Below are 23,828 nucleotides of genomic sequence, written 5' to 3' on the forward strand. Positions count from 1 at the left end.
CTGTCCCAGTGAGACGCACGCACGCACGCACGCACGCACGCACGCACGCACGCACACACACACACACACACACACACACACACACACACACACACACACACACACACACACACACACACACACACACACACACACACACACACACACGCACACTCACACACACACACACACACACACACACAGCCAGGGGGAAGGGGTTTGGGTTCAGGAATTCCTTTGAATTATTATGCTACACTGTCCTTATTATGCTACACTGTCCTTATTATGCTACACTTTCCTTATTATGCTACACTGTCCTTATTATGCTACACTGTCCTTATTATGCTACACTGTCCTTATTATGCTACACTTTCCTTATTATGCTACACTGTCCTTATTATGCTACACTTTCCTTATTATGCTACACTGTCCTTATTATGCTACACTGTCCTTATTATGCTAGCAGACTCTTGTTTCTATTATTATGCTACACTGTCCTTATTATGCTACACTGTCCTTATTATGTTACACTTTCCTTATTATGCTACACTGTCCTTATTATGCTACACTGTCCTTATTATGCTAGCAGACTCTTGTTTCTATTATTATGCTACACTGTCCTTATTATGCTACACTGTCCTTATTATGCTACACTGTACTTATTATGCTACACTGTCCTTATTATGCTACACATTATCTGGATCTGAACAAAGAAAAAAGTGATGTTGGTGACACTTTTTTAGGTACTTAAGAATGTCTTTCTATAGCGGTAAAATATCAACTTCTCAAATAACATCATAGTAATATGCCTGATCAGATTCATGACATGTTTTTCTGCACTCTTAGCCAGGATAGTTTTTCTTCTCTCCTGCCCTTGTTTCTTTATCTAGGATGACCCTGGGTTTCGCCAGGCAGGGGTGTGAAAGTCAGCGTGACCTTTGGGGCTAACCTCAGACACAAATCACCATGCGCTTCACAAAGCAAGGGAGCTACGGAACAGAGAACCTTTGTGAAACGGCGATGACCAAAAATGTGCCGTTTTTTGCTGTTGTTGTTGCACAATGAGATGGGTCTTAAGCTGTCTATTCATGGGCTAGGGGCTAAGATCAAAATGCAGGCAATATCATTTGCAGGGTTAATGCATTACACTTAGAAACATTTGTAGGACTACTTCATATTACTGAAGTCAATGTTTGTAGAGGAATCTGTGTTTTGTTTCAGCTATGAAATGTAAAAATGTAATATAGCCTATTGTATAACCTGCCTGTGGGAACAGAGTAAACAAACAAGTAGCTTAACATTTTGCCATAAAAAGCCCACACAATGTGTTGGGAGCTTATACAGAGCCATGTTAAGAGTGGTCTTGTTTATTTGTCGGAGGGCTTTGAGTTGCTTGGCGTGGTCGGGGGTAACTCTTGCCGTGTGCTTAGAGTCAGGCCTTGGGGTCATGCCTCTCTCCAAGGAGAGCGAACCTCCACGTTATTTTTCTGTGTGTGTGTGTGTCAGCCCCACAGCACACTCTCTGCTCTTTGACTCCAATGTCCATATAAGGCAGCTGGTGCCATGGCAACCGTAGGGCTTGAATAGCAGTGTCAAATCCCTGAGCACACACATGACCCCCTCTCTCTTTTGCTCCCCCTTGTTCTCTCTCTCTCTCTCTCTCTCTCTCTCTCTCTCTCTCTCTCTCTCTCTCTCTCTCTCTCTCTCTCTCTCACACACACACACAGGCTGAAGAAAACTGAGGGAGCAGGAGAGAGAAAGAGAGGATGGTCAGTGTGGCGGCTTGCAACACTGTCTAGAGCCTAGCCTTCTTTTTTTTAAATCTTAATTAAATTTGTGGACTCCAAAGGGAGGAGAGAAAGCCCTGTCCCTTCCCCCTTGCCTCAGCCACGGGAAGCACCCACACGGACTGAGCACAGGGCTAGGCCACAAGTCATTAGTGCTCGGTGGGAAAGAACTGACAAAAGACTGGAGTGAGTGCTTAGAGTAGCTCCACTGACTTCTGAGGGGTGGAAAGGAGGCTTTTTTGGATTTCTACCTCATCTGTGCTCTCTAATTTTGGAGGGTCTGAATCAGAGACTGGTCTAGCCACAACGACCGATGATATTGCTACAGCCTAGCCCTCTGCAACAACAAACAAGGAAGAGAGGGCACTTCCTTGAGCTAAAGATCATTTTGAAGAGAGCCAGAGAGACTGGTTGATTTAGTTAAACAGAGGGGGTAGATGTAACCACAGCTGAGACGTGATAGTGGTTTTCTGTGTGCCTTGATGATATTGCCACAGAGTGAGCTGTGAAACATCAAGTTGTTTTGCTAATGGTGACCTGGAAGAGCTCTTTGTCAACCAGAACGTTGTTGGTGCTCTGAGGATGGCTGGTAAACCCGTCTCTTGCCTCGCTCTGTCTGTACCCTCACTCCCGCCGTGGCTGTAAGAGTGATCTAGCAAAAACAAGACACTGACATTTTATATGAGTGTACTTCCCAAGGTAAGCATACAAAGCTTTTGTATTATTTCTCTCTGATGCCAGGATATAAGTAATATATTCCAGAAAGGCAGCAGGACTAGGTCTCTACATGAACACTATCAGAAAGGCAAACGGCATGACTGTTTTATGAGGGGTGGCCACTGCTTCGTCTCCAGGCATGTGCTAAGGACTAGCAAGGTTCTTTTTCAGCCATTATTCTTGCCAAAGAGAGAAGGGAGTGAGCGAGAATTTCCCTCTCTAATCATGTGCAAAGTGCTAGTGAATGCGTAACTCGTTCATAGACGCCAACTACCTTCAGCGACTATTGAAGATAGTATCTTCTGTTCCCTGGGAGTTTTTTTTAAGAGCTTCAACGCTCGTTCTGAACGTTAAAACGCATCGCTTGGGGTACGGTTTTGGAAACATAAGGACTGGCGTGCTCAGAACACCTGTGTGTAAGCGTTAACTGGGGAGGAAGTATATTTTGACAACTGGAGGCGCGCACAACATATGGATGTGTGAGAAACTGCTACTGTTAAGTGTATCTTGTTTTATTTGAAAGATTATTTCTTGCTGATATGAAAGATAAGGGGCATGTCATATGTTTCGAAAACCGCTTCGCAAGTGATGATTATTGACGTTTCTAAACGTCAAAACACAGTGTCTGAATTGCAGTTCACACGCAGCCAACCGTGGGCGAAGCTAACCAGTAAAAACCCTACGGATAATAAGGGTTTTCGAGAGCTAGTGAATGGGGTGTGTTTTGGTCCGTTGTTGAAAGTTTGTGTTTGATTCATTGTTTCCTGTGAAAGGTTCTGTTTCGTGGCTGAAGCGGTAACAATTCGACTTCTATAAGACAGCCGTCGGAGGACATGGGCCAAAGGAAAAAACACACAAAAAGGGTGAATAACTGAAAAAGGAGAAAGACAAACAGGGGCCATTGGAAGCCACAGGCATGCAAAACAAAAGTTTCTAAAGTGAAAGGCTTAACTATTTCCGGATCATAGTGTAAGGGGAGGAGACAAAACAGCTCTATTGTTTTTTGGGGGGAGGACAAACATTCTACAACATTTATACTGTTCTATAAATTAAAAGAGGGTGTGGGTATTTTTCAGGCAGACTATTTTAGTTTCCAACACACTTTAAGGACCAAAAAGCCAAACAAATTATTAAATGAGAAGACAGAGAACCTTCAAATATTAAACTCTGAACAGCGGAGCACAAAAGAAAGTCAAAGTTTAGACGGCAGCTACCGAAAGCTTTGGCTGTCTCCCATTCCTTCTGTGGTCTGCTAATCAAACAATGGCCATGGTGAGTGGGGGCTGGGGAGATCCCAACGGGGGCACCAACGGGCTGGGGGAGAAGGGCTATCTGAGGGGAGAGGAGGAGGACGGTTCGCCCCAGGCAGGGGGCAGTGACATGGAGGCTGGGGACGAGGACAAGGCATGTGTGGTGGACTGTGTGGTGTGTGGGGACAAGTCCAGTGGGAAGCACTACGGTGTGTTCACCTGCGAGGGCTGCAAGAGCTTCTTCAAGAGAAGCATCCGTCGCAACCTCAACTATACCTGCAGGTGAGACTTAATTAATAATTGTGTTGATTTAATTATGGATTCTCAAAGTGGATGGATAATTATAACAGAGCTGCATGTGTAACTTTTTGGGCGACCCAACCCTAGAAATTTGGGTAATAGATCTGTCATTCTCATTGAAAGCAAGTCTAAGAAGCGGTAGATCTGTTCTATGTGCCCTATTTCTATGCGTCCTGTTCTTAAGTTTCATTTTTGAGTGTTTTACTTTCTGTTTTGTACACCAGCTTCAAACAGCTGAAAATACAATATTTTTGGTTATGGAAAATATATTTAACAACGGTTGAAATAGTACAATAATTCTCTAGACTATACTTGTTTGTTTTGTCACATAAACTGAAATAAGGGGAACTATTCGAATTTTAGCAACCAGGAAGTGGTCGGAGTGATTTCTGCATAGTGCATCTTTAAAGTGCTCAAAGCGATTTAAATTGTAAGAGGAGAATTCACCTCTTTCTCCACCAAACTGTAGCATACACCTGGGTAAAGCTTTGTCACTGAGCCTTTATTTTTGATCTCTTAGTTTGTCCTTATCCTTGATATCCCATTTGTACAAAGCAAATGGATGCAAATAGCTGGAATGAGTCATGCATTAATACATTGTTGACTGTGCAGAGCTGTTACAATTTCCCACAGCAGTGCGCATAAGGCATTTGAGTCATCCCTCACTTAAAGGGATATTTGGGGAATTTGTTTCATTAGTCCACTGTTGATACAGTCCCAAAATGTTTGGTATGTCAGCAAAGTTGTCAAGATATAGAACTTTCAAAATACAGAAAGTGTCACAGTGCGATGCGTTTTGAAAGTTCTATGTCTTGAAAACTTGAGTGCTGACATGCAAAACATTTTGGGACTGTATCAACAGTGGACTAATGAATCAAATACCAAAAGACAGTTTTTGAGTGGTATTTTCCTTTAAGTGAGAGCCTTTCATGACATGAAAGGTCTCTGAAGAGAATAGCTGAATTAAACATTGTATTACACACGATTGTTTATTGGCAGATGTTTTGATTGTCCATATTATTGGTAGACAACAATATGCAACAATTGAGGGTTGAATATACACCTCTATTGCATTTAATTGTATTGTTCAGCTCTATATTGTGATATTTTGTAATGTACTGTGCTGTTTTGCGGTATGCTATTTATTGATTTACATCCTTTTCCCCATATCTCCCAGAAGATATCGTACAAATTCATATGTTTTCTTCTACAAAACTGGCCTTGAAGTCAGATGATTGAATTTCTTCCTCACTGAGATTTTGTCATTCTTACATCAGCCACTCTGCCCATATGAAAGATCCATGAGCAAGATGCAATATTTAATGCCATGGATCATCTAAGGAAAGAGAGGGATTGGGTCATACAGTATATACACAGCAAATTGGCCAGTGTTACCTAGTATTGATTTTTCAGGGTAACATTTCTAGTGTTGATTCAGAAGGTAAATTAACTCTGTGAAAATAACACTCAGTGGTGTAAAATAACCCCAGTGTTGGTGTTAATAACCAGTATTGAGTGTGATTGTGTCAGTTTTACTATGTGGAGTGTAAAACATTCCTTTCAAAACCACACCCCTCATTATCAGATTTCCCAGCATGCTCTACTGCAGGTAGATTTATTTTTTTTTTGGTAACACTTAATTTTAAGGGGTCCTTATTACAGTGTCATTACATGTGTAATTATACTGTAACAAGTATTGTAGTTAATTGAAATAACTCATAGTTACACTGTAATAACAACATGTAACTGGTTGTAATTGCGGTTTGTAATTACAGAGGCGTAACAACAAATGCATGTTACCATGCTTGTTAGAAATGGGCAAGTTTCAAGTAAATTCACCAATTTAATGTTTAGTTTCTTCTCAGCTGCATATAATATCCGTAATAACTGTCACAAGGATGCAATCTTTTGTGGACAGATGCACTGGGTGTCCAAGATTACAAAGGTTGGAAGTTCAAAAGGCTCTAATTACCTACCTGTAAATACGCAGTCTTCAAAATCTACACTCAATGTTGTCACAGAGTAATTGTAATATCTGCATAAGTACAATGTAATTACTGGTTGTTACACAGGATTTAGCTAGTTAAAATGTGCACCTACATAGTACGTTACCCATTCTGGCAATCTAATCATCAGCTTCTGAAAGCGCCATCCAAATGAGAAAATAAACACACTAGTGCATATCTGTAATATCTGAATAAGTACAAGGTTGTCGATAGTTCTTACACAGGATTTAGCTATTTAAAGGGAGGTGTAACTTTATAGTTACATGTGAGCAATTTCTATATAATTACTTATTACTCATTACCAAGTGAAAATACGTACAAACAAAAAAAGAGCTCCTACTTTAGTCAACTTTATTGCGACATGTAGAAAGACCTTACATGTCTTTCAAAATAATAAGGATTTTATTGTTATATTAATAAATGTATTACTTAGATGAAACAAATATATATACATATACACAGTGCCTTGCAAAAGTATTCACCCCCTTGGCGTTTTTCCTATTTTGTTGCATTACAACCTGTAATTTAAATTTATTTTTATTTGGATTTCATGTAATGGACATACACAAAATAGTCCAAATTGGTGACGTGAAATTAAAATAATACGTTGTTTAAAAAATTGAAAAGTGGTACATGCATATGTATTCAATCCCTTTGCTAAGAAGCCCCTAAATAAGATCTGGTGCAACCAATTACCTTCAGAAGTCACATAATTAGTTAAATAAAGTCCACCTGTGTGCACTTTAAGTGTCACATGATCTGTCACATGATCTCAGTATATATACACCTGTTCTGAAAGGCCCCAGAGTATGGGCTGCCCTTTAGGGCTGCCCTTTAGTCAGCCACCAATTGTGCAAAATTAAACGGCTATATCTTGTAATTGAACAAAATAGTAAGGTGGCCAATAACGGGGAACCGTATGTGTCACGACTTCCGCCGAAGTTGGTACCTCTCCTTGTTCGGGCGGTGTTCTAGCCATCACTGATCCATTTTTCATTTTCCATTGGTTTTGTCTTGTCTTCCATCACACCTGGTTTCAATCCCATCAAATACATGTTGTGTATTTAACCCTCTGTTTCCCCTCATGCCTTTGTCAGTGATTGTTTGTTGTATGTATTGGTGCTAGTTATGTTCTGGTGTGCAATGGGTTTTGCACCCTCTTATTTTATTTTGTACATTTTGCTTTTCGGGGGTTTTGAATAATTAAATACTTTGACAGCTCAGTTTATACCAAGTTAATTCTCCCGCGCCTGACTTCCCTGCCACCAGCACTCACCCCATTACAGTATGCCGATAATAAGGGACGTATTTTTTTGCTAAACCGCTTATCAAAAAGCTGATAGTTGTATTTCCACTGAAATGTCAAACATGATAATTGCTAACCCTAATTGCTGTTGGTGTTTTTACGACACCAATAATCACAAAACATTGATGGCTTGTTCACAAGATAACACTGTTGAAGGTAATATATTTCTTAAATGCTGGCATTATTGATGGCATTATCTCGCTGGTTAGCTAGTGAGTAGTGACCATAGCATATTTGGCAGGTTTAGGTAGGTAGCTAGCTAGTCAAGGTTAAAAAAACTATCTACCTAGCTAGCTAATCCCAAACTCAAGAGATTGCATGGAAAGTATATTATGTATTGGTAACTAGCTAGCTAGCTTGCTTGCTAGCATATTTTTATTCTGAATTTTTCTATGCATTTTATACAATTCTGACATTTTCAAAAATCAAAACAGGCAGAAGACTGCTAGCTAGCGTAGTTGGCCCAACAAAAAAACAACAAACCTCCTCCCTATAGGCTGTCTCGTTGTTGTCGGTGATCAGGCCTACCACTGTTGTGTCATTGGCAGACTTAATGATGGTGTTGGAGTCGTGCCTGGCCGTGCAGTCATGAGTGAACCGGGAGTACAGGAGGGGCATGAGCACACAGCCCTGTGAGGGGGCTCCAGTGTTAAGAATCAGCTTGGCGGATGTGTTGTTACCTACCCTTACTATCTGAGTGTGGCCTGTTAGGAAGTCCAGGATCCAGTTGAAGAGGAAGGTGTTTAGTCCCAAGATCCTTAGTTTATTGATGAGCTTTGAGGGCACTATGGTGTTGAATGCTGAACTGTAGTCAATGAATAGCATTCTCACATAGGTGTTCCTTTGTCCAGGTGGGAAAGGGCAGTGTGGAGTGCAATAGAGATTGCGTCATCTGGGATCTGTGGGGCTGTATGCAAATAGGAGTGGGTCTAGGGTTTCTGGGATAATGGTGTTGATGTGAGCCATGACCAGCCTTTCAAAGCACTTCATGGCTACGGACGTGAGTGTTATGGGTCAGTAGTCATTTAGGCAGGTTACCTTAGTGTTTTTGGGCACAGTCACTATGGTGGTCTACTTAAAATATGTTGGTATTACAGACTCGGACAGGGACATGTTGAAAATGTCAGTGAAGACACTTGCCAGTTGATCAGCGCACGCTTGCAGTACACATCCGGGTAATCCGTCTGGTGAATCTTGACCTGTTTAAAGGTCTTACTCACATCGGCTGCGGAGAGCATGATCGCACAGTCTTCCGGAACAGCTTGTGCTCTCATGCATGTTTCATTGTTATTTGCCTCGAAGCGAGCATAGAAGTAGTTTAGCTCGTCTGGTTGGCTCGTGTCACTGGGAAGCTCGTGGCTGTGCTTCCCTTTGTAGTCTGTAATGGTTTGCAAGCCCTGCCACATCCGACGAGCTTCAGAGCCGGTGTAGTACGATTCGATCTTAGTCCTGTATTGACACTTTGCCTGTTTGATGGTTCGTCGGAGGGCATAGCGGGATTTCTTATAAGCTTCTGGGTTAAAGTCCAGCTCCTTGAAAGCTGCAGCTCTAGCCTTTAGCTCAGTGTGGATGATGCCTGTAATCCATGGCTTCTGGTTGGGGTATGTACGTATGGTCACTGTGGGAATGACATCATCGATGCACTTATTGATGAAGCCAATGACTGATGTGGTGTACTCCTCAATGCCATCGTAGGAATCCCGGACCATATTCCAGTCTGTGCTAGCAAAACAGTCCTGTAGTTTAGCATCTGCTTCATCTGACCACCTTTTTTTAATCTAGTCACTGGTGCTTCCTGCTTACATTTTTTCTTGTAAGCAGGAATCAGGAGGATAGAATTATGGTCAGATTTGCCAAATAGAGGGTTAGGGAGAGCTTTGTATGCGTCTCTGTGTGAGGAGTAAAGGTGGTCCAGAGTTTTTTTCCTCTGGTTGCACATTTAACATGCTGATATAAATTTGGTAAGACAGATTTAAGTTTCCCTGCATTAAAGTCCCCGGCTACTAGGAGCGTCGCCTCTGGGTGAATGTTTTCTTGTTTGCTTATGGCAGAATACAGCTCTTTCAATGCTGTTTTAGTGCCAGCCTCTGACTGTGGTGGTATGTAAACAGCTACGACAAATACAGATGAAAACTCTCTAGGTAGATAGTGTGGTCTACAGCTTATCGTGAGATACACTACCTCAGGCGAGCAATAGCTCGAGACTTCCTTAGATGTCGTGCACCAGCTGTTATTTACAAAAATACATAGACCGCTGCTCCTTGTCTTACCAGACTCCGCTGTTCTATCCTGCCGGTGCAGCGTAAAACCAGCCAGCTGTATGTTGATAGTGTCTTCGTTCGGCCACGACTCCGTGAAGCATAAGATATTACAGTTTTGAATGTCCTGTTGGTACTTTAATCTTGCGCGTAGGTCATCGATTTTATTCTCCAAAGATTGCACGTTTGCTAGCAGAATGAAAGGAAGTGGTGTTTTATTAGATCGCCTACAAATTCTCAGAAGGCAGCCTGCCGTCTGGCCCCTTTTTCTCCACCTCCTCTTCACGCAAATCCCGGGGATCTGGGCCTGTTCCCGAGAAAGCAGTATATCATTTGTGTCTGGCTCGTTAAACTCGTTAAAGGAAAAAAAGGATTCTGCCAGTCCTTGGTGAGTAATCGCAGTCCTTATGTCTAGAAGTTATTTTCGGTTATAAGAGATGGTAGCGGCAACATTGTGTATAAAATAAGTTACAAAAACGCAAATAAACAAACAAAAAAACTATCGGTTGGGGACACGTAAAACGTCTGCCTTCTTCTCCGGCACGATTGTAGTGTAATCAGCACACTTTTCAGTGTTAACTTAACACTGAAAAGTGTGGACCCCTGTTGACATTGGCCCCGTGTTAAGTTTAACACTGTCAGTGTTGATTTAAAGTGGAGAATTTGCTGTGCAGTTATATAACCGGGTTCTGTAAACCAGCTTATATCTATAATATATTTAAATAGAAGCTTATTTTGTATCACATCGTGTTTTATGCTTCAGCTTTTTACCTATACCATCTAGTAATGTTATGCAATCATTTAGATATGGTCTGGTAACTCACAACTGCCTGGAAATGTTTTACATCACGTTGAAGTGACCTTCCTCCATTAAAGTGATATTACACATACTGTATATGCTACTATAGATTTCTACCAAGGGTTATGTAGCTATTGTAAGTGTCAGCTAAGCTAAATGTCCTTATCATTTGTGTATGGCATAGCAGTGATGACATGTTTTGCTCTATATTTCAGGTCAAATCGAGAGTGCCAGATCGACCAACATCATCGTAACCAGTGCCAGTACTGTCGCCTGGAGAAGTGCTTTCGTGTAGGAATGCGCAAAGAAGGTACTTTTCCTGTCCACATACAATAGAACACCTGCATACCCATATTTCTGTGTAAATTCATGCAGAATATGTTTATGTTGACTTAAGAGACATGAACTCCAGTCAAGAAGGGATTGTATCCATAGATTTCTGCCCCAAAAAACAACTTTTGTTTACCATTACATGGCCCCCCCACATGAAAAAATACTACAGTTTATTATAGAATACTACAGTACTTACTATACAATTATATAGTAACCTGTAGTATACAGTAGAATACTATACTACACACTGCAGTATCCCTCTAATATGTGTAGTACTTACTAAGGAATGTGTTGTATACTGTAGAATACTATAGTAAATACTACAGTATTATCATCCCCAAAAAACACTATAGTAAATACTACAGAAATGACTGCAGAAACAATATTTTTTTTAAACTTAGGTAAATACTACAATAATTATTTTGCATATACCCTACCTATTCCCCTCCCCCATATCACACTTTGTGCCACCCATAAGTGAATAACATACTGTACATGCCAAGTATAGATCATATATTGTGTTCCCTACAGGTTGTAGAAAAGAGCAGGATTGCAGACTTACCTGCAGGTTATGGAAAATATGCTCTTTTAGTATTTTGCCAGTAGGTTTCTCAAGGAGAAAGTCTTCACTTCTGTGTCAAAGATAATAAAATGAACGCACTATATTAAATTGTGCAGTAATTTCCATAAAAACACAACAGTAAATTCTACAGTATACCATAATCTGCAAAAACACTACCTGAATTACTATAGTATATACTACAGTTTTATTTTACTACAGTATTTATACTATAGTTAACTGTAAGTACTACAGTATCCGCAGACTTTAGTCCGCAAAAACAATACAGTGAATACTATAGTATTTATACCATAGTATACTATGGTATTTTTTCATGTGGGCCATAGTCCATGTCACAAATAACTACCCTGGCCCTATCATAGCTAAGCTTACCATGGGTACAGTCTTGATGCCATGCACTTTGTCGTCAAATCTAGTGCCTGTGTGAGTGAATGAGAGGGATACAGGAGCAAGCCACCTGCGCCCCTGAGCACCAGTCATTCACGCACATCACTGTCTGTATCTCAACTGTAACTATAGCCCCATAGTGATTTGAATATACAGTACCAGTCAAAAGTTTGGACACACCTATTCATTCAAGGGTTTTTCTGTCTCTTTTTTAAATATTTTTTACTATTTTCTACATTGTAGAATAATAGTGAAGACATCAAAACTACTGTATGAAATAACCCATATGGAAACATGTAGTATCCAAAACTGTTAAACAAATTAAAATATATTTTATATTTGAGATTCTTCAAAGTAGCCACCCTTTGCCTTGATGACAGCTTTGCACACTCTTGGCATTCTCTCAACGATCTTCATGAGGTAGTCACCTGGAATGCATTTTGATTAACAGGTGTGCCTTGTTAAAAGTTAATTTGTGGAATTTCTTTCCTTCTTAATGCGTTTGAGCCAATCAGTTGTGTTGTGACAAGGTATAGGTGGTATACAGAAGATAGCCCTATTTGGTAAAAGACCAAGTCCATATTATGGCAAGAACAGCTCAAATAAGCAAAGAGAAATGACAGAGGAACATTTCAAGAACTTTCTTCAAGTGGATTCACAATAACCATGAAGAGCAATGATGAAACTGGCTCTCATGAGGACCGCCACAGGAGAGGAAGACCCAGAGTTACCTCTGATGCAGAGGACAAGTTCATTAGAGTTAACTTCACCTCAGATTGCAGCTCAAATAAATGCTTCACAGAGTTCAAGTAACAGACACATCTCTACATCAACTGTTCAGAGGAGACTGAGTGAATCAGGCCTTCATGGTCGAATTGCTGCAAAGAAACCTCTACTAAAGGACACCAATAATAAGAAGAGACTTGTTTGGGCCAAGAAACACGAGCAATGGACATTACACTGGTAGAAATCTGTCCTTTTGGTCTGATGAGTCCAACTTTGAGATTTTTGGTTCCAACTGCCTTGTCTTTGTGAGACCCAGTGTAAGGAATGACGCTGGAGAATAGAAGCAGGTACGGGGAGTTGACATTTAATTAGGAACGGACATGCAACAGGACAGGAACAGCGTCAGAACTGGGAAACACAAAGACAGACAACAAACAATGCAGCAGTGGGGAACAGAGCTGGGGACCTGACAAATACAAGGGAGGTAATAAAGAGGAGATTGAGTGAGGCCAATATCGCTGATGCGTGTGACGAGGGAAGGCAGGTGTGCGTAAATGATGGTGGCAGGAGTGCGTAATGCAGGGCAGCCTGGCGCCCTCGAGCGCCAGGGAGGAAGAACCGGAGCAGGCATAACACCCAGAGTGGGTGAACGGATGATCTTCGCATGTGTGGTTCTCACCGTGAAGCATGAAAGAGGAGGTGTGATGGTGTAGGGGTGCTTTGCTGGTGACACTGTCAGTGATTTATTTAGAATTCAAGTCACACTTAACCAGCATGGCTACCACAGGATTCTGCAGTGATATACCATCCCATCTGGTTTGCGCTTAGTGGGACTATCATTTGTTTTTCAACAGTACAATGACCCAAAACACACCTCCAGGCTGTGTAAGGGCTATTTGACCAAGGAGGGTGATGGAGTGCGGCATCAGATGACCTGGCCTCCACAATCACTCATCCTCAACCCAATTGAGATGGTTTGGGATGAGTTGGACCGCAGAGTGAAGGAAAGCAGCCAACAAGTGCTCAGCATATGTGGGAACTCCTTCAAAAATGTTGGAAAAGCATTCCTCATGAAGCTGGTTGAGAGAATGCCAAGAGTGTGCAAAGCTGTCATCAGGGCAAAGAGTGGCTACTTTTTAATTATCTCAAATATAAAATATATTTTGATTTGTTTAACACTTTTTTTGGTTACTACATGATTTCTTATGTGGTATTTCATAGTTTTGATATCTTCACTATTATTCTACAATGTAGAACATAGTACAAATAAAGAAAAAACCTTGAATGAGTAGGTGTGTCCAAAGTTTTGACTGGTACTGTGTATAACATTCTATCTGTCTGGTAGTAGTGATTGTTCCACCGTTACCATGGTTATATGCCATCTTATACTATAGCCTAATGAAGCCCTAAGTAAAATACAGTATCCCTATGTCGTTGATATGAGGCATTATTGTAGCCTAGGGTAAAGGGTCAGAGTGATATAGCCCACAATGATTTACTTGAGCTGTTGCAGAACATGTAGAGGAATTTAACTCTAAATGCTTCCTCTTCAGTCTAATATAGACGACTTTGCCTTCCGTTATCTGTGACCGACTGGCTCGATTTGGTCTTATGTAGCAACATTTGAAATTGTGCGTTTTTTAATTTTTACATTGGATAAAAGTAGAGACTAGCTAGAGAATGGTATTACATACACTACAGTTGAGGAACAATGGGAAAGTAATTATGCTTTGAAAGTTGATAAACTTGTAACCTCACTTTTGTGAAAATGGCCCTTGAATGTTTTGATACCTACTGGAGAGCTCTTCTTTGTCTACAACCATTAAGCATTGTTCACACCATCCTAACCCCACCCATCTCTAAGGATTCACATGTGAGGCTATGCGCTAAACAACCAAAGATTTCAAGACTAAAGGCTGGTTTATGCTACGGGCGTGTTCATAAATTTAATCTGGAGTGCCAGTGTGCTCTGGGCATTCGTAAACTCAGAGCGTTGTCAGATTGTCTGTTCGTAAATTCAGGGCGCTTCGCTCTCGGAGCGTTCAGAGCGCACACTGGACACTCTGGCCATGGAGTAGGGTTGATCTGAGCGTTCTGACCTAACAGCAGTCAAGCACCCAAGCTAACTGGCTAACATTGGCTAGCTTGCTAGCTACTTCCAGACACAAATGAGAGAACAGCTCACTGACCATTTTACTCACCCTAGCAGAGCTAGTTAGTCTGTTTTTATGATATCCAGAGCATTGGTGACTGCAACTGTACTGCTGCCGGCAACAATTTAATAACGCGTTTTTTTCCTAACGTTTACTGAGACCGGCCATATTCAACAGGTGTTGAGCGTTCATAAATTCATCAGTTATTCTGTGCTCTCACACACTCAGACAAGAGTGCTCTGAAATCGGAGTATATAGCCACTGTGAATGTACCAGCTACGTCTCTCAACAGTTGTTGCAGTGACATAAACATTCTATTGAAATAGTTACTTGCATAATGAAATCTTTTGTTTAGACATGTAGCTAGCTAACTAGCTAAACAATGAACCATAATCCCAACTCATAACGGTACTACCTTGCATGCATTTTCAGGTACCAAACCAACCAGGTTCAATGTTAGCTAGCTAATATTAGGTTATAACGAGCAATGCAAATGGCTCTGAGATACGAATAATATTACTACAGAGATCATACACACAATGTTAGCTAGCTAGCCAGTTAACGTTAGCTAGCTAACTTGAAATGAAAACAACTTTCTGACAAAATTAGAAACGTGTAATATCTGAAAATGTAGCTAGCTAGACCTTCTTACCTGTATACATGGATGGACGCTTCTCAATCTCTGTCACAGATGTCATGGTTGCCCTTAGTTTGAAGATGTATTCCGGAGACAGGTGTTTTATACAACAGCCTTCTGTGTGTTCTCTTTTCAACTCCGTCTGCATATTTGTAATCAAACCCCAGAACTTCATCTCTTTAGATATCTTACACTAATTCCACTGATTTCAAAACTCGGTCCTCCATAAAGTGGAGAGCAACCCTGATGCAGTTCTACTATGTGGTATCTTTCAAAAAAATCAGTGTTAGAAAGGATTACCTACACATACTGACCAGCTCATGTTATAGACAGAAGCGTGCTACATGGCAGACCAATCCGATCTCATCTCTCGGCATGTCCTACCAACTCATTATCTCAGCCAATCATGGCTAGCGGGAAGGTTTCTGTCTTTTTCCATGGCTAAACCAACTAGGCTCTTAATTTAAAAATGTTATTCGTATTTACAGATTGCGTACGAGTTTGTTATTAAGGCACATGAAAGATCACATGTTCCAGAAGGCATTTCTGCCCCCGCATTTTGATTCAAAAAAAGGTTACTCTCAAATGGTGCTACTGTGAAGTAGTGCGCCTAGTTTCCTGAAACGAGTCACATATGCTCCTCCTATAGGAGCATATTAGAGTGGAATTCTCAAGGTTAAATGGCTTAATACATTAACTATGGTTGGGAGCATTATAGCAGTATTTGATATAGCCACGCTCCATTTCATCCTTACAAAGAAGCAAAATAATGTCCTTTTCTTCCTGAGAGCAATCAATCTGAAAACAAAGGCCATAATGTCATTTTTTATCCCACTTTTGGTAATACAAATCTTTACACAGTAAAAAATGAACTCCAGGAGAGAATTAATTGGAGGAAATTTAATTTTAATGGATAATTCTGCTGTCTTTTGTTTTATTCTTCGGGATAACCTTCAATTGGAGGATTCTCGAAGAATGCAAGTCCTCCATTTTGCCCTCTTTTATAGAGGAATCTGTCTGCGCCCCTTTGTGTCAGCTTCACTCAGGAATTAGATGGTCCTTATCTGGTCAAGACCGTCTGCTGTTAATCTGCCAAACCACCTTCTGTGAGAGAGCATGCCCGACTCACTTTCAACTTCTCCCCCCTGCCCTCCCTACTTTTCAACCCAAATCCTAATCCCTTTCGTCCTCCCCATTTCCCTGCCCCTTCTTAACTTCCCCCCAACCTCCCTTTGTGCCCCCATCCCCACCCCAGCAGTTCAGCGCGGACGTATCCCCCCCTCACACTCCAGCCTCAGCCCCACGGGCACCCCAGTAGGTGGCGGTAGTGGCGTAGGAGGGGCTGATTTCTACAACAACAATGGTGGGCAGCCCGTGTCAGAGCTAATCTCCCAGCTGCTCCGTGCCGAGCCCTACCCCAGCAGCCGCTACGGCCACCAGTACAACCAACAGGGCCAGGCCACCGGCGCAGGCGGGGCCGTCATGGGCATCGACAACATCTGCGAGCTGGCAGCTAGGCTGCTCTTCAGCACCATTGAGTGGGCCAGGAACATCCCCTACTTCCCAGAGCTGCCTGTGTCAGAGCAGGTAGCTCTCCTCAGGTTGAGCTGGAGCGAGTTGTTCATCCTGAACGCAGCCCAGTCCGCCCTGCCCCTCCACATGGCCCCACTGCTGGCCGCTGCGGGTTTCCACTCCTCACCCATGTCGGCCGAGCGGGTGGTCTCCTTCATGGACCAGGTGAGGGTGTTCCAGAACCAGGTGGAAAAGCTGAGCCGGCTCCAGGTGGACTCTGCCGAGTACAGCTGTCTTAAGGCCATCGTCCTCTTCTCGCCAGGTGAGATGTCTGTTTTATTTTATTCCCACCTTGTACTGTATGCGTATTGTGTCTGTTGAGATTTGTTTTGACATGCAAATACTTTTTGACATGCATGTCAGACTTGATGACCTATATGTCGACCTGATACATTTTGAGACTTTTGACTACTGTACATATTCAAACTATTGACTTGCATACTGTGACTTTTTACTAACATGCTGAGACTTTAACATATGCACTACATGACCAAAAGTATGTGGACACCTGCTTGTCGAACATCTCATTCCAAAATCATGGGCATTAATATGGAGTTGGTCCCCCCTTTGCTGCTATAAAAAGCCTCCACTCTTCTGGGAAGGCTTTCCACTAAATGTTGGAACATTGCTACGGGGACTTGCTTCCATTCAGCCACAAGAGCATTAGTGAGGTCAGGCACTGATGTCGGGCGATTATGCCTGTCTCACAGTTGGCGTTCCAATTCATCGCAAAGGTGTTCAATGGGGTTGAGGACAGGGCTTTGTGTAGGCCAGTGAAGTTCTTCCACACCGATCTTGAAAAACTATTTCTGTATGGATCTCTTTTTGTGCCTGAGGGCATTGTCATGCTGAAACAGTAAAGGGCCTTCCCCAAACTGTTGCCACAAAGTTGGAAGCACAAAATTGTCTAGAATGTCATTGAATGCTGTAGCGTTACGATTTCCCTTCACTAGAACTAAGGGGCCTAGCCCAAACCATGAATAATAGCCCCAGACCACTTTTCCTCCAACAAACTTTACAGTTGGCACTATGCATTGAGGTAGAGTTTTCCTGGCATCCGCCAAACCCAGATTCGTCCGTCAGACTGACAGATGGTGAAGCATGATTCATCACTCCAGATAACGTTTCCACTGCTCCAGAGTCCAATGGCGGCGAGCTTTACACCACTCCAGCTGATGCTTAGCATAGCACATGGTGATCTTAGGCTTGTGTGCGGCTGCTCGGCCGTGGAAACCCATTTCATGAAGCTCCCGACGAACAATTCTTGTGTTGATGTTGTTTCCACAGGCAGTTTGGAACTCGGTAGTGAGTGTTGCAATCGAGGACAGATTATTTTTACGCACTACACACTTCAGCATTCGACGGTCCCGTTCTGTAAGCTTGTGTGGCCTACCACTTCGCGGCTGAGCCGTCGTTGCTCCTAGACATTTCCACTTCACAATAACAGCACTTACAGTTTATTGGTGCCATTCTAGCAGGGCCCAAATTTGACAAACTGACTTGTTAGAAAGGTGGCATCCTATGCCGGTGCCACGTTGAAAGACACTGAGCTCTTTAGGAAGGCCATTCTACTGCCATTGTTTGTCTATGGAGATTACACGGCTGTGTGCTCAATTTTATACACCTGTCAGAAATGGGTGTGGCTGAAATAGCTGAATCCAGTCATTTGAATGGGTGTCCACATACTTTTGTATATGTAGTGTATTTCTAATGGGAAAGCATATCACTCTATATCAGGGCTTTCCAAACCCTCTTCCTGGAGAGCTACAGTACAGTCCAATACATTTTGCTCTCCCCCTTATATAACGCACCCAATTCTAATAATTAGCTGGTTGATAAACTGAATCAGATTAGGTACAATTGGGGTTGGAGTAAAAACCTACGAGAGGGTTTCTCTCCAGGAACAGTGTTGGAGAGCACTGCGCTACGTTATCTAATGGTAACCAAGCACCTGTTGACTGAAATCACTAGGACAAATCTTGAACACGGTTATACTGGTAGACTTGAGGAGTGTGGTACCCTCTCCTGGCACCACAATACAAGTGCAGAGTACTATCACAGGCCTTATGTATGTATGGTAGTGTGGTGTTTTTCAACTCCGGCCCTCGAGGAGTCTACCCGACAGCACACATTTTATTTCAGCCCCCGAACAAAAACACCTGATCGAGGATTTGATGATTAGTTGACGAGTTGAATCGGGCACCCCGTTTTTTAAAATAAAAATGTGTACTTTTGGGTGTGCTCAAAGACGAGATGAGAAAAAAAACTGTTGTGGTTGATATTGTAACTGAAAGGTCTGCCCTGCACACTTACCCTGAGAATGTGATAACGCTCTCCGTAGCTGACGTGAGTAAGACCTTTAAACAGGTCAACATTCACAAGGTTGCGTGGCCAGACAGATTAACAGGACGTGTGCTCTGGGCATGTGCTGACCAACTGGCAGGTGTCTTTACTGACATTTTCAACATATCCCTGATTGAGTCTGTAATAGCAACATGTCTCAAGCAGACCACCATAGTCCCTGTGCCCAAGAACACGAAGGCAACCTGCCTAAATGACTACAGACCCGTAGCACTCACGTCCGTAGCCATGAAGAGCTTTGAAAGGCTGGTAATGGCTCACATCAACACCATTATCCCAGAAACCCTAGACCCACTCCAATTTGCATACAGCCCAAACAGATCCACAGATGATGCAATCTCTATTGCACTCCACACTGCCCTTTCCCACCTGGACAAAGGAACAGTTATGTGAGAATGAATGCTATTCATTGACTGCAGCTTAGCATTCAACACCATAGTACCCTCAAAGCTCATCACTAAGCTAAGGATTCGGGGACTAAACACCTCCCTCTGCAACTGGATCCTGGACATCCTACACGGACCGCACCCAAGTGACGAGGGTAGGTAGCAACACATCTGCCACGCTGATCCTCAACACTAGAGCCCCCCAGGGGTGCGTGCTCAGTCCCCTCCTGTACTCCCTGTTCACCCACGACTGCATTGCCAGGCACGACTCCAACACCATCATTAAGTTTGCAGACGACACAACAGTGGTAGGCCTGATCAACGACGAGACAGCCTATAGGGAGGAGGTCAGAGACCTGGCCGGGTGGTGCCAGAATAACAACCTATCCCTCAAAGTAACCAAGACTAAGGAGATGATTGTGGACTACAGGAAAAGGAGGACCGAGCATGCCCCCATTCTCATCGACAGGGCTATAGTATAGCAGGTTGAGAGCTTTAAGTTCCTTGGCGTCCACATCACCAACAAACTAGAATGGTCCAAACACACCAAGACAGTCGTGAAGAGGGCACGACAAAGGCTATTCCCCCTCAGGAAACTAAAAAGATTTGGCATGGGTCCTGAGATCCTCAAATGGCAAGCGGTACCGGAGTGCCAAGTCTAGGACAAAAAGGCTTCTCAACACTTTTTACCGCCAAGGCATAAGATTCCTGAACAGGTAATCAAATGGCTACCCGGACTATTTGCATTGTGTGCCCCCTCCCCAACCCCTCTTTTACACTGCTGCTACTCTCTGTTTATCATATATGCACAGTCACTTTAACTATACATTCATATACATACTACCTCAATAGGCCCGACCAACCACTGCTCCCGCACATTGGCTAACCGTGCTATCTGCATTGTGTCCCGCCACCCACCACCCACCACCCACCAACCCCTCTTTACGCTACTGCTACTCTCTGTTCATCATATATGCATAGTCAATTTAACCATATCTACATGTACATACTACCTCAATCAGCCTGACTAACCGGTGTCTGTATATAGCCTCGCTACTGTTTTTCAATGTCTTTTTACTGTTGTTTTTATTTCTTTACTTGCCTATTGTTCACCCCATACCATATTTTGCACTATTGGTTAGAGACTGTAAGTAAACATTTCACTGTTGTATTCGGTGCGTGTGACAAATACACTTTGATTTGATTTGAACATTTTGACATGTAAATTAAACAATTTTGCACTATCATGCTTGAATGAATGAATTCAAAAACACATAAACAAAAGATAGAAATGATACAATGTGTAAAAAACAGGAAAACAGAAGAGAAAAAAAATCTAGGTGTACAACCTAACCTTTTTAGTTGTCGGTTAGAATCTTTTTCTTGTTGATGCAAAACGAAAGCAACCCTTCATCTTTATTTAGGGTCCCGTCTCAATAAAGTACTGCTCCCTCCCACTTTGTCCTCACCTCAACAATCTCTTCCTCCCTTCTTCCATCTCAGATGCGTGTGGCCTGACAGACCCAGCCCATGTGGAGTCTCTGCAGGAGAAGGCCCAGGTGGCTCTGACAGAGTACGAGCGGATGCAGTACCCAGGTCAGCCCCAGCGCTTCGGCCGCCTGCTCCTCCGCCTGCCCGCCCTCCGCGCGGTGCCCGCCAACCTCATCTCCCAGCTCTTCTTCATGCGTCTGGTGGGCAAGACGCCCATCGAGACTCTTATCCGCGACATGCAGCTCTCCGGAAGCTCTATCAGCTGGCCCTACGTCCCTGGACAGTAACCCCGAAAGGAAGTCTCCGTCTGGGCAGTGACGACAAGGACCACAGGTTCCTCTGACTCATCCATCTGTGTGATCCTATGCTAGCACCAGCTGGACATCATACAAGTTGCACTGCCTCCATGAACTGAGCTCTCCATACCAGCCTAGCGCCAGCTGGGTCTATTGCCAGCACACTGGTGCCAACACACCTACTGTGCGCCATTATGGCAACCTGAGTCAGCTATGCCATGCCAGTCAGCTAATGTCCTGCCAATAGAGGTCACTGGAACCATGCCTCATTTTCCACATCTCATTGCCTTTGGTGCAAAGACTTTCAACATCAACATCAAACCAAGTTGGAGATCACTCTTGGTGAAATTCTGGAGAATTCTGGTAGAAAAGCTTTATATATGCAAACACAGAAGTGGTAGAGGAAATGGAACTGGGACAAGACATTTCACCCGAATCTTCATCGTCCACTGAAATTTCACTCAAAACGTAATTGTCCTTAAAGCTAGAATCCTTACTTGCTACATCCATTTTTTGACTTATAAATGAATTATATATACCCATTTATTATTGAAGAATATAACTTATAAATAACTTATAGTCTCAAAACATCATTTAAACTACATTGTTAAATGTACCTACAGTATCTCCAAGCCCATTCCGCGCAGCTTTTTACCAAAACAGAGGCGGGTGCCTGCTTTGTTATTGTTTCAATTAAGGATTCTAGCTTTAAAGAGGTTATAGATATGACATTTGAACTACTAAATCAGCCAGGCAGATAAAGTGGAGAGACTTACAGAGGGACTCAATGATAGTTTCCATGTACCACTCATAGGGCTCTTACTTGTTGTACTGGGCAACTTTTGAAACTCCACAGTCACACAAATATGGATCGATACCTCACAAGACAGCAGAATGCTATGGACGGATTTCTTCTAAAGGCAACCTCTCTGTCATTGTACAGTGGTTCACCACAGACTGCCTTCTTTTCAACAACTGCCTTTTCAATATGAATTCGGACACTGCAGTATGAGTAGATCATTCAACTGGACATATTCTTTAAGATTAACGCAGTTTTTTTTATATACGGACTGATATTTAAACTACACCTGAAGATGATGAATGCAGCTGATGTGAGTGACAGGCTGATTGTTGAAACAAGGCTGTTCTCAAGTGACAAAAAAAAGTATTTAATCAAAAAGGTTGTGGCCAAATGGTTTCCCTGTGACATATCACCATGCTGAAAGGTTGTGGCCAAACGGTTCACCTGCTGGTAGTTGGTACTTTCAAAATGCAGAGAAATCGCATCAAAACTCATTTTAAGTGTTAAGAAGTGTATATACTGTAGATTTAGGGAACCAAACGGTTGTCCTGCTGCATGTCACAATTTAGTTATTGATCTGTGTTTCATCTCTACGAAATGGGATTAGAAGGTAAAGTTATTTTTTTTTTATGTTGAGTTCACAGTTTCTTTTTTAAAACATGAACATTTTCATGTGAAAATACCTCTACCATTCCTCGAGATGTGTCAAAAAGATGCGATTCTCCATAGCGGTGAAAATGACACTACACTGGTGCAGAACAAGAGGCTACCCCTGAGCCAATTATGTTGCCACCACAAAGCAATGCATTCCACTAGCTCAATGCAGAACACCTTGGCAATATGGGAGTTTGTTGTCATGGCTGTTTGGTGATGTGACTGCTGCAGCCAAAATGACAAGGTGAGTGTGTGGATCGTTTCTTTCCTTAGTTGTGTCAGTTACTGCCATAAGAATGTCAGTTAGATGTGGGCTATGTTTTGTACTCACAAGCTAATAAGAGATGAAATTTGTGATTTGTATATACACTAGATGAGTTTTGGGGTGATGTGTTGGAAGCCACCCTGCCTCCATCTTGGCACTCCCCCACCTTGTAAAAAATATTTTGGAAGCTATAGAAATGCATTTATTAATGTCTACGTTCGTTTTTGCCACATTGATTCCATTACAGACACCTTAATTCATGCTTTTAAATTATATTATGTGAGGTAAGCAAAAATAAAAAATGGAAAAAAATATATCAACATTTTTTTAGTATAATTTTTTGAGATGACTAATGTTACCATCCCTACTAGAACAAACAATACTTAACTATATGTAATTTTGTCATTGAAACATGTAGAATTCCATTCATTCCTATGGAGGACTGCTCCTACTGGGGAGTACCAGTACGTATGTATAGGCCTTCATCAAAGAAAAACGACTGTAAATGTTGTTGTTTTTTTTACAAATGTCGGGAAAGAATGTGTTGCATGATCACATTTCAAAACATTATATTCTAGAATAATTTAGAATATTTAATTACAAAAAATATGTTAATTGTTATTCTTCATTAAAAACATTAAAGAGAGAATATTAGACAGCACAATAACGTGCAAAAGGTAATGCACACATTTTGTAGAATAGGTGAAAACAGCCTCATTTCAATCTACCTATTGTAAATCATTTCCCAAGAAAGAACCATTACACTGTTGCATCTTGCACCAG

General features: G+C 42.2%; 1 protein-coding gene across 2 annotated transcripts; it reads left to right on the top strand.

The window, feature by feature from the left end:
• The first annotated feature begins 1,714 nt into the window (after positions 1-1,714).
• Positions 1,715-23,361, top strand: LOC139386599 (nuclear receptor subfamily 2 group F member 6-like). Of its 2 annotated transcripts, XM_071132284.1 has the most exons (5): positions 1,715-2,465; positions 3,257-4,015; positions 10,618-10,712; positions 16,477-17,052; positions 21,041-23,361. In XM_071132284.1, exons 2-5 carry the CDS (start codon positions 3,747-3,749, stop codon positions 21,313-21,315), a joined length of 1,215 nt encoding a protein of 404 aa, XP_070988385.1. In that variant the 5' UTR covers positions 1,715-2,465; positions 3,257-3,746; the 3' UTR covers positions 21,316-23,361. The 2 variants fall into 2 exon arrangements, with proteins under 2 accessions (XP_070988385.1, XP_070988384.1); XM_071132283.1 differs by lacking the exon at positions 1,715-2,465 and having other exon boundaries at positions 3,610-4,015; positions 16,474-17,052; positions 21,041-21,495.
• Positions 23,362-23,828: the final 467 nt, after the last annotated feature.

This window comes from Oncorhynchus clarkii, chromosome 28, assembly GCF_045791955.1.
Source record: "Oncorhynchus clarkii lewisi isolate Uvic-CL-2024 chromosome 28, UVic_Ocla_1.0, whole genome shotgun sequence".
In the NCBI taxonomy this organism is placed as follows: domain Eukaryota; kingdom Metazoa; phylum Chordata; class Actinopteri; order Salmoniformes; family Salmonidae; genus Oncorhynchus; species Oncorhynchus clarkii.

Bases quoted from the DNA above. Each gene is read 5' to 3' on its own strand.
- LOC139386599 (XM_071132283.1), top strand. From the start codon at position 3,747: ATGGCCATGGTGAGTGGGGGCTGGGGAGATCCCAACGGGGGCACCAAC. The intron at 10,713-16,473 runs GTACTTTTCCTG...TCCCCACCCCAG, and splicing joins TGTAGGAATGCGCAAAGAAG to CAGTTCAGCGCGGACGTATC. The intron at 17,053-21,040 runs GTGAGATGTCTG...CTTCCATCTCAG, and splicing joins CATCGTCCTCTTCTCGCCAG to ATGCGTGTGGCCTGACAGAC.